At 36.3% G+C, this 11,077-nt stretch overlaps 1 protein-coding gene across 1 annotated transcript; it reads left to right on the top strand.

Annotated features, from left to right (window-relative positions):
- Positions 1 to 735: 735 nt before the first annotated feature.
- RECQ4A (DNA helicase (RECQl4A)) lies at positions 736 to 10,588 on the top strand. Its single transcript, XM_048103230.2, has 26 exons — positions 736 to 856; positions 1,026 to 1,104; positions 1,209 to 1,367; positions 1,733 to 1,787; positions 2,357 to 2,758; positions 2,843 to 3,007; positions 3,087 to 3,217; positions 3,538 to 3,907; positions 3,994 to 4,125; positions 4,616 to 4,702; positions 4,818 to 4,945; positions 5,447 to 5,567; positions 6,089 to 6,240; positions 6,305 to 6,440; positions 6,977 to 7,100; positions 7,173 to 7,243; positions 7,352 to 7,420; positions 7,588 to 7,716; positions 7,801 to 7,959; positions 8,112 to 8,192; positions 8,270 to 8,431; positions 8,596 to 8,651; positions 9,511 to 9,643; positions 9,731 to 9,825; positions 9,921 to 9,998; positions 10,077 to 10,588. The coding sequence occupies exons 2-26, from the start codon at positions 1,085 to 1,087 to the stop codon at positions 10,450 to 10,452; spliced, it is 3,591 nt and encodes a 1,196-aa protein (XP_047959187.2). The 5' UTR covers positions 736 to 856; positions 1,026 to 1,084; the 3' UTR covers positions 10,453 to 10,588.
- Positions 10,589 to 11,077: the final 489 nt, after the last annotated feature.

The following is an 11,077-nucleotide window of genomic DNA, read 5'->3' as shown; positions in this document are numbered from 1 at the left end:
AACACAATGCTTTGAGAATGTCAACACAATGCTTTAACAATGTTAACCCATTGCTTATATTCACATATTTTATATAGTATGTTGATAATTCTGCTTTGTACGAAAAAATTAAAAAAAAATTAATTTTTTTCAAATTTTGACGTCGGAACATATGCATGTAGGATATCGTTGGAATCCTTATGAAATTATCTTTAATTTGATATATGTTATATGAATTTAAAGTTCTGGGATTTCTTTTAAAAGTTAGTTATAACTAAACATGTAGTTAATTGACATTAATACCCCTATTAATATTTTTTGGAATTAATCCTATGGCCTTATTGACGTTTTTGGTTGATCGTATTGGCATTTAGGGATTAATAATCTAAATCCTTAATTTAAATATCTAATGGCTATTATTTAGTTGTAGTTAGCAATTAAGTTATAAGTTAACAATATAACACTCCCCTAAAGTTAATATTATACATTATTAAAATATTTTTTTCCCTGAAATTACCATACTAAATCGAACTGAATAGTCTCAATTTTGTAAATTCAATATTTATATTTGGTTCGGCTTGTTAAACAAAAAGAAAGGTCACTAGCGGCACGGGCCAGCAATGGATTCGGTTGAGCCCGTGAGGGTTGCTATTGATTGGTACGAAGTCAGTCCACCAAAGATAGGCCCAAGCCCAAGTCACCAAAATTCTAAAATTTGCAATTATTCATATCCCGCCAATCTATGTCCCCTTCCTGAAGCTCTTCCCATTGAAGCTTCGCATCGGTTCAATCCCCTCTCTGCATTATTAGTTGCAACTGAGCTTACTGCTTTTAGGAATTGCCGGAGCTCTGATTATCTTGCCTTTCTCAACGGCTGGTTTGTTTTCCCTTCATTTTCGAATTTGTCAGTGCATTTTTGTGGATTTTGAAGTTTCGCCTGCATTTTTGCTGCTTCTAGAAATTCAATTTTGCTCGGGAGTCACGAAATTGTTATGAAATGAGAAATGCGCTTTTGGATTCTCACTGCTTTTTTCTTCTTAATTTAGGATGATGATCTGGATTTTCCGACGACGAGGATAATCAGGAAGAACAATTTTTAGTAGTGATGAAGCAAAATCATTCGAGGCAAGGAAAATGGGCTATCTATTTCAGTTCATGTTTTGTTTTTATAATTTTTGTGTACGCACCCGTGAGTGTAAGTTCAAGCCTAAAGTTCCTTTTTGATGCAGCGGGAGCAACTCCGATGGAGGCATCAACTGTAAATTCAATTTGTCTGAGCATGCTAAAGCACATAATAACTTCTCGAGCCAAGATAAGTTCTTGAGCTCGAAATTCCTATACTCACTGTCAAGTCAGAGACCTCAAATTGTTGAAGCAACGGGTGCTAGGTACATACACCTCATTGCGTTATTTTTCTGCTGGAAATGAATATCTGCTCCTGTATGTGGATTATCGTTTTCTTATATTCTCAATTTACCCCTTCACATTCTTTCATAATTTAGAAAGTGTACCAATGTAGTATCTAATATTATGTTCAACCTATTTAACCAAACTTTGAATCACGGGAAGATAAATTGTAGAAGCACTTAAGTACATTAAGAAGAAACTATCTCGCCCATGCTTCCCAAACTATTCCTACTCTTTGACAACCCTAAGGATTAGACAAGATGTTGGACATGTGAATGTTGGTTCATTATGACTTACTTTGCATTACCTCTTTTATCCTTTTTATTTTTTGGTTTCCTTATTTTAGGCACTTGCTTTGTCAAGTTCAGAACGACAGGATGCAGGGTCAACATCTTGAAAAGGTGAAGTATCAATTGGATGTGCACATGTTATTTTATTTTAACTGCTACTTAAAATATGAACAAAAATCGGTTTTGTTCTTATAATCTCAGCCTCTCAGTGCTTGTTTAGGGTATTTACATTACTTAAGGATCCTTCAATGCTTTTCTTTTCATCTTGCAATATTGTAGCTAGTAGCTAGCTACAAAAATATATGCCGCCATCTGCATTAGACATAAGAGGTTGCACATTTCCCTTTTCCTGACTCAAAATGCTACAGTTGTGTAACATACAATAGAATTTTGTAACGCGTAAGCCTTTGGTCTTTCAGTACTCATCATATAGCTACTGAGTACTGAATGGCAATTATCTTATACATGTAAATATTTCCCTTTTCTGAGTTGTTATTGTTGGTGCCCCCCCTCCTAATTAGGCTTACGCTTAAACAGAAATGTCTGTATCATACTTGGCTTAGCATTGTGCTCCAGTTGACCTCCCCGGGTGGCTTGTTGTGAAGCTTTGATAGAGTATCTATCCTTAATTTAAGATATAATAATATATCAAATGCTAATTGGAGTGTAAATATCAGCAGGCCTGGCAGCTGCTTTCTAGCCTCCAGTTATCTTCTAGAAGTTATAGTAAACCTGGGAAAAGCATTCCTTTAACAAAGAATGTCAATGCATCTATATCTGGAGGTTCAAGACAAACAACACAGCTATTCCAATCTGATTTGAAGAGCATGGCTGCAGGGCGAGATCAAAATCATAAAAGCTTAAGTAAAGGTGATGTACTAGTTGGTGGGCCCAGTAAAAGCCTGAACAGTTGTTATACAGCCAACACTGTTGAGGTCAAGGAAAGTAGACAATTTCCAACCATGCAGAATGGCTCACACTCTGTCCATCATACTGCAATTAGATCTACTACGCAAACAAGTACAGGGAATGACCCCAGGTCTTCCTTTGCTGTTGACATGGATGATGATGACATTCTGGAGGTAGTTCATTCAGTGGCTTACAGTATCAGTATGTTTATGATTAAATTTGTACTGACAAGAATTGACAAAAATCTCTCTTTTCAGGATATTGATGTGGACCAAATAGTTTTAAATCATTATCAGTCAACACCTCAACCATCACTCTCTAAAATTCCACCAATTACTCCACTTACGGTTAAAAACAATTATCCTAACGATGAAATAAGTTTACCTCCGGAGCTGTGCTTGATATGCAGTCATGGTTGTAAGGTATTATTTAATTTTACCTATCAACAATTCACAATTCAGATATACTACCAAATTCTAATACTGGACTTTGTTGGAGCAGATAGGTCTGTGCTCTGAAGCTTCAGACCACCTTAAAACGATGAAGGATACCCTGATAGCTATATCAAATGATCTAATAGACAATGTTGATGATATGTCTCCTGAGAAAGTAGATGCCCTTCGCCAGGAAAGGTTTGTGTATCTCTCTTTCCACTGCCTACACTTTCATGATTTAATTGTTTTCTGGAAGCAATGTTGTGGTCTGAATTCATGAACAAACTAGAATGACTGCTGATGCAGAGCTACCATTTCCAGAATTATGTATCAACATGGACTTTTGTATGACATACAACAGTTGATTTAGAATCTATAATTTCCTGAATGATTTTATAATACTAGTCTTTCATTATCTACTTTTCCTATAAGCCTTTGTCCAAGTAATGTATCAAAGGAATTTTATTTATCTGACTTCTGAAATGTTATCAAATAATCTATTTCTATGATATTGTTAGGCAGCAGCTGAAGGAACAAATTAAGCAGCTTGAGAAGCATATTCCTAATATGTCAGTCAATGAGGAAAGAAGAACATCACATTTTTCAGCCTCTACAGCAACACCTATGGCTTTTCACTACGAGACTCCTGGCACAATGCCGTACACAATTGGTCCCACAAGACTTGATTCCCAGTTCCAAGAAAACAATTCAGTATACGACTCTGATAGATGGGGTTCATCATCATGCTATACAACAGATGGTATAGGGGTTTCAACTCCATATGAGAGAACACCTTATGTGCCCAAGAATATTCAAGTTAATTACATAGACGGTTCAAATGACCAAAAATGGAGCAGTCGGGGATTTCCTTGGATGAAAACACTAGAGGTTTAATATTGGATTTCATCTTTGACTTAAATTCCATTTATTGGCATTCTAACAATCTAGCCTGTTGTTCATCTGTTGCTTATCAGGCTGAAAACAGAAAAACATTTGGTAATCATTCCTTTCGGCCAAACCAAAGAGAGGTGATCAATGCTACAATGAGTGGACATGATGTGTTTGTTCTTATGCCAACTGGAGGAGGGAAAAGTCTGACTTACCAGGTAAAATGTTTTCGTTTAAATAATTGCCTTTTTTTCCTTTTGTTCAGCCTACGAACTCTTTGCACTGTGAGACTTTTGAGCTACACTCTCTCCCGTACTATTTATCAATGATATATTCTTTTCAGTTCAAGTTAAGATGTTGGATGAGATCTTATTGTATTGTGATTCATTATTATTATTCAGCCTGCAAATTGAATTCTCATTTAAATTAAAAACTGAAAGCTGATGATTCATTTTACAGATTGTCCTCAGGTCAGAAATTTGCTTAACATTTGTGAATGTACTACTGCAGTGTGAAATTTTGAAATCTTTGTTGTTTGTATTTTATTTTTCAGTCCTGATGTGGAATCATTTTTTCCCTTCTTCTTGCAAACTAATGGACATTGAAATTCTCTCTAACTGGTGGTATAAAGCGAATCTTCAATTACTTGTCACTTTGTGGTTTTCTTTAGGTTTCCTCTAACATGATTTCAATGCTCCTTTCCTGTAGCTCCCTGCACATATATGCCCTGGTATAACTTTGGTCATTTCACCTCTTGTTTCTCTTATCCAAGACCAAATCATGCATCTTTTGCAGGTAATCTTGTATATTTGACCAGCTAAAGGATAGTGTTTGTTCTCCATTTATTTAATGCATGCTATCATAAGATAAATTTACCCTATTGTGTTTATTTTTATAAAATCACAACCAGGCGAACATAGGTGCTGCTTATCTCAGTGCCAGCATGGAATGGGCTGAGCAGCAGGAGATTCTTAGGGAGCTTAATTCAGAATACTGTAAATACAAGCTGCTGTATGTCACCCCTGAGAAAGTCGCGAAGTGAGTATATGTTCATGGTTCTATAACCCTGTCATTAGATTGCATGCCTGGAATTGTTCTTTATTTCTTGGTCATAGATTGTTTTCAATAAGTCATCATGCTTATGCCTCTAACTGATGCTTTGCTATAAAATTTGAGGACTGCAAGTGCAAGCTTACCAAAACATTTCTTCTCAAAAGCTGAGTTTTGTCAAAGATTGTTTTCTTTTTTTAGAAAATTCAAGCCTTTTCTTGGAGACATTTAATTTGAACCATAATGAGCAACATGTTTTTTGTGCATTGTTATGATTTTATGTCTTTTTGTAAGATAGAAATGTTTGAAAAGGTAAACATCATGTCCAGTTTTTTGGGTTCATTTAATTTCATTTCAAGCTAATCGGAGTGTCATTTTGTTTTTGGGTTATAGAAGAGAGTGAAATTTTAAATCATAAGACATTCCATATTTTCAATTGACATTCTAGGAAAATGTAAACAACTATTTCTTGTTGTTTCATGCTTGTAGAAGTGACGTCCTACTGCGGCATTTGGAGAACCTACATGCTCGTGAGTATCTTGCTAGGATTGTAATCGATGAGGCTCATTGTGTTAGCCAATGGGGACATGACTTTAGACCAGATTACCAGGTTTATGATTCAAGCTATTCATATTAAACATGAATAGACTACATATTTAGAGCATGAAGTAGATGAATTGCTTATTGCTTAGAGTAAAATGTGCTGCAATAACATTCATCTGCTGATGCATTTGTGAAGATCTTATTTTCCTATGACATGTTGCAATAACTTGGGAAAAGAAATTTTCTACTCCCTCCATCCCAAAAAAATAAGGACACTTTCCTTCTTCATCTGTCTCATAAAAATATCTCATTTCCATTTATGGAAAGTTCTTCCAAACTCATTACCCATATACATCAATTTATTTACAACTTATACCACCATGGCCCACCATTGAACACTAATAATAATGTGGGTCCCACTAACCACCTACACTATTTTAACTACCCTTTTCATCATCTCTCTTATTTTACTAATTATGCATTAATTCCCAAATGCCCTTATTCTTCTGGGATGGAGGGAGTATTTCTACAAAAAGTCATGCTTGGAATAGATTGGCTTTATCCAGTTTGGATTTGGTATCCATGCAGAGTCTGGGCATTTTGAAGCAGATGTTTCCAACTGTACCTGTACTGGCCTTAACCGCTACTGCTACTATTAGTGTAAAGGAAGATGTTGTACGAGCTCTCGGTCTAGTGGATTGCATCGTTTTCAGACAAAGTTTTAATCGTCCGAACTTGAGGTAAGTGATAACTTCAATTTATATTGCTCAAGCTCGTAATTTCTAATGTTTCAAAACAATTCAGATATTCGGTCGTTCCCAAGACAAAAAAGTGTATAGAAGATATTGACAAATTTATCAAAGAGAATCATTTCGATGAGTGTGGGATAATTTATTGTCTTTCTAGAATGGATTGCGAAAAAGTAGCTGAAAAGTTAAAGGTTAGTATGCTGACTTTGATAATTCTGTTCACTTGATGATTTTTGAAGATGGTATAATGTACGCGAGCTATCCCCTAATCCCGGTGTGGAATTATTCCAAATTTTGCTGAAATTGTGTCATTGCTCAGAAACACAATCAGCGTGAGTTTAAATATCTTAAAATCAATGTGAATTTGAGAATTTCCTTGAACATTATAGTTGAATGATGCATGCTGCAACTTAAACAGGTCTCTATAGCATTTTGGCTCATATTCCATAATTTGGTTGTTCAGTTATAGACCTGTAATGGAGTATATTTTATCTGACATTCCATATTATCTGTTCTCTTTTTGAAGCACAGCCATTTGAGTTGGAACTATGAACAGGATCTGAAACTTAATAATCTTTGTATAATTTTCCTCTTAAAAGGAAAGAAATAAATAAAGCTAAAGTTTGCAGTTATAGCAGGGAGAGGAAGATCTGGATGCTGTGCATGAGCTGTAAAAATTTCATATTTTCTTGCAATTTTTTATGTAAGCGGCTTATGCATTTTTCAGGAGTATGGACACAGGGCAGGATTTTACCATGGGAGCCTGGAGGCCTCACAGCGTGCAATGATTCAAAGACAGTGGAGTAAGGATGAGATCAACATTATATGTGCAACAGTGGCCTTTGGCATGGGTGAGAACGCCTACATAGTTGGTTCCCTTTGAAGCTAAAAATTGTGCTGACTCTGCTCACAAATCCTTTTAGGTATCAATAAGCCTGATGTTAGGTTTGTCATTCACCATTCTCTTCCGAAATCTATTGAAGGCTACCATCAGGTAATATCTCAAAGCATTCTCCATTCCCTTCTACAAGTCCTATAATATTTGTTATACAATCATTACCATATCTTCCTTAACTGGTCAATATAAATTTACTGCAAGCAGGAGTGTGGTCGTGCTGGTAGGGATGGCCAGCCTGCATCTTGTGTGTTATACTACAGCTATAGTGATTATGTAAGTTCCCATCCTCCTTTGATCACGTCATCTTCCTAGTTTTCTTGTTGTGTTTTCTTGTTGTGGGCATATTTCTTAGTTTAGGATCACTATCTGAAGTTCTAACACTCTTATATGTTTACTTCTCGTCAAACTGAACTTGCATTTCCTAATCTGTTTTTCTGCAGATCCGAGTGAAGCATATGATTACTCAAGGTGCGTATGAGCAAACTCCCTTTGCATCCGGACATAGTCGTAGCAACATGACATCCTCTGGGAAGTTATTGGAGACAAACACTGAGAATCTTCTAAGAATGGTACTAAAAGTTTATTTTTCTATGCGCTAGCTAGCATCAGTGTATCTTTAATAAGTATCTTCTTATTACTGGAACCGTTTTCAGGTTAGCTACTCCGAGAATGATGTTGACTGTCGACGCCTGCTACAGCTTATTCATTTTGGAGAAAAATTTGATCCTATTAACTGCCTGAAAACATGTGACAATTGTTCCAAGAACCACATCTGTGTTGAGAAAGACGTGACTGAGATAGCAAAGCAGCTGGTTAGGATTTTTAATGTTAATTGTTAATTTTCTTATTTTTTCTTTACATCTAGAGGATAAATCGTGTCTGTAGTAATCAGTTTGTGAATTGTAAAATAGAATCAACCTCTAGTCAATTTACACTTTCTAAAGTTATGCAATATGCTTTACAGGTTGAATTGGTAAAGATAACAAGACAGCAGTTTTCAACTGCCCATCTGTTGGAAGTCTACAGAGGTTCCTTGAGCCAATATGTATGTCCTGATGCAGAAGTGCATTCCTCTTTCCCTTTATTTAGGCAACTTATTTCACCGTTTTAACACAAAATCAGGTCAAGAAACACGGACATGAAGCACTGAGCCTGCACGGAGCTGGAAAACATTTGGCTAAAGGTGAAGCATCTCGTGTGTTGCGTCATTTGGTAATTGAAGATATCCTTTTTGAGGAAGTGAAAAAGAGCGATGTATATGGATCAGTGTCCTCAGTGGTGAAGGTAAGCCTTTCTCATTGTTTTTGGAAGAATATGAGGTTTACTCGAACAAAGAAAAGTACTCCTTTCGATTAGCATTCCGCTCTTTTTCTTCTCCACCTGTCATCTTTCTCCATTTGATTTGCTTATTTAAGAATGAGCTTTGTGCATGGATTTCTTTATCTCAGGTAAATGACTCGAAGGCCCGCGGTATCTTTGTTGGAGGCCAGACAATTAAATTAAGGTTATGTTTGCTTGTATTTGTGAATTATCATTGCTTTCCTTTTTGGTGTGAAGTCTTTTCAAATCAAGTACTACTATTTAATATCACTGGAATGCTGAATGTGGATGGCAGTTAAAATATTTGGTAAGTACTTTTTTTTTTTGCTGAGCATCTGTCCATGTCAGGAAATAATTATGGTCTCATCTCTTCAGTTCAAATATTTTTGAATGACCATGTATAGTTCTATTGCTCTTGTAAGCTATTTACTCATTTGTTCCATCCTTTTAGTTTCTCCAACAAGCTTTTTAACTTAATCACATGAATGATACCATACAATAAGGTGATACTGCCTCTGTCCCACAATAGGAGTCACTCTTATTGTGGGCACGGGTTTGAAGAAATGTAAAGAATAGTGGGTTGGAAAAGTTAGTGGAATATGAGATCCACTTTTTTATATTGGTTTTATAATAAAATGCGAGTGAAGTGAGTTAGTGGAATGTGGGGTATCATTTATGGTAAAAATGAAGTGTGGCTCTTATTGTGGGACGGACCAAAATGGCAAAGTGTGACTCTTATTGTGGGACGGAGGGAGTATTTACTTATTGGCTGTATCATTCCTAAAGTTCACTTTCAGACAACTCTTCCGTCAGCAATTTGCATTTTTGTGGAGTTGCATCTGAAATAAAAATTTCTTCTTTTCATGTGCATCTGGCTTCTCTCTGATTCCTCGTAAATATGCTTCTAACCATGCTAAGTTATGTTTTCCCAGTAGATTAACTGATTAGCCTTTTGATCTTCTAAAAATATTATTCATCATTTTCTGTGGAACTATTCTGGAGATTATCTTACTGACACCATCATTTTGTGGAATTATCTCTAGATTCCCGTCTACTGCTAAAGCTTTCAAGTCAAGTCGATCAGAAGCCACTCCAGCGAAAGGCTCACTGACATCAGGAAAGCAAACCTCTCAACAGATGGATAACCCCGCGCAGCCACAGCCGATAGTGGATGTGGTAGATTCTGAGTTTTATTTAGTGGGTGGTTAATGAAATCTTCGAGTCTACTTGCAGTTACTTATCCAATGTCTGTCAACCACGCAGGATCTCTCAGGCAAGCTGTTTGAATCATTGCGAAAACTTAGAAGCGCCCTTGTGAAGGAAGGTGGAGATGGGCTGTATGCACATCATGTTTTCACGTATGGCCATATTTGAATGAGTAATCGATCCAGTTTACGTTCTCTATATTCAGGCGTGACTTACATTGTACTACTTGTATTCTTCTCCTTGTTAGAAATGGTACAATGCAGCAGATCGGCATAAAAGTACCTAGAACTAAAGAGGAACTTCTAGATATCAATGGCATGGGCAAGTAAGTAACTGGCCCTGCAGTTGTAAGCATCCACCCGGCGTGCTAAGCGCTAACCCCCTACGTTTTCCACTATTTCAGGGTAAAGGTGAGCAGATACGGTGACAGGTTGCTGGAAACCATTGAAGCCACCATCAGGGAACATAACAAAGAGAAAAGTAGCAGCAGCAGCAACGACAGCCTCGACTCAAAAAGGCGAAGAGATGCTGCCAGTATCCCTGATGGGAATGATGACTTCACCGAGAGCACTGCACGGACCAAGAAAAGGCTGGTGAAGAAACAGGACAAAAGTTCACAGCAGCAGCAGCAGCAGCAGCAGCCGGCATACCAGTTTGATCTCGGTGACATCGACTTTGACGATGATCTATTTGATGTCGAAGTCGATCAAAGTAGCAGTGGTAGAGTTCTACCTTCATGGTCAGGGTCAACCACCAACGGAAGCCAACTCCATGCTTGATTTTGTATAGGTTGCTTCGAACAAGCATGTTGTACCTTATCCACCAACATGTTATAACTAGAATCTTCACTTGTTTACTCTAATTTTTTGCCATAGATGGAAAATGTATCGAAATCATCTAGTAATATTTATATTTGCATTTATGTTATTTTATTTATTATTTCACGAATATCGTTTCATGACTTCTAAAGATCTATGCTCAACAATAAAAATCTAATCAATGACATTTAATATTAATAATTTTAGTATATTGATTGGATTGAGTTTACTAAATTAATACAAGCCCGTATTAAATAAAATTGATTAAGCAAATTTTGTATAAATACCTAAATAAATGTTTGTAGTACAATTTCTTCGGCAATAAGTCATACGGAGTATATTTTCAAATGGCATGCTGAACTGTTATTACGTCACTATTATCAGAATAAATCATAGTACTCCATCCGTCCTATAAAAAAGTTTCACTTTCTTTTTTAATTTGTCCCGTTAAAGATGACACATTTCCATTTTTAGAAAAATTTCTTTGACATAATAATATAAATATTATATTTTTTTCTTTTCACCTAGCACATAAAACAAAACCTTCTAAAATCTTGTACGGTTCTGTAGGATGGAGGAAGCAGTA

The sequence above is a fragment of the Salvia hispanica genome, chromosome 6 (genome assembly GCF_029641045.1).
Source record: "Salvia hispanica isolate PSC_SH4W2 chromosome 6, Shi_PSC_v1, whole genome shotgun sequence".
In the NCBI taxonomy this organism is placed as follows: domain Eukaryota; kingdom Viridiplantae; phylum Streptophyta; class Magnoliopsida; order Lamiales; family Lamiaceae; genus Salvia; species Salvia hispanica.
Note: the sequence above shows the minus strand (reverse complement) of the source record. Positions and strands in the feature narration are given on the sequence as shown.

Bases quoted from the DNA above. Each gene is read 5' to 3' on its own strand.
- RECQ4A (XM_048103230.2), top strand. From the start codon at position 1,085: ATGAAGCAAAATCATTCGAG. The intron at 1,368-1,732 runs GTACATACACCT...TCCTTATTTTAG, and splicing joins GTTGAAGCAACGGGTGCTAG to GCACTTGCTTTGTCAAGTTC. The intron at 2,759-2,842 runs GTAGTTCATTCA...CTCTCTTTTCAG, and splicing joins ATGATGATGACATTCTGGAG to GATATTGATGTGGACCAAAT.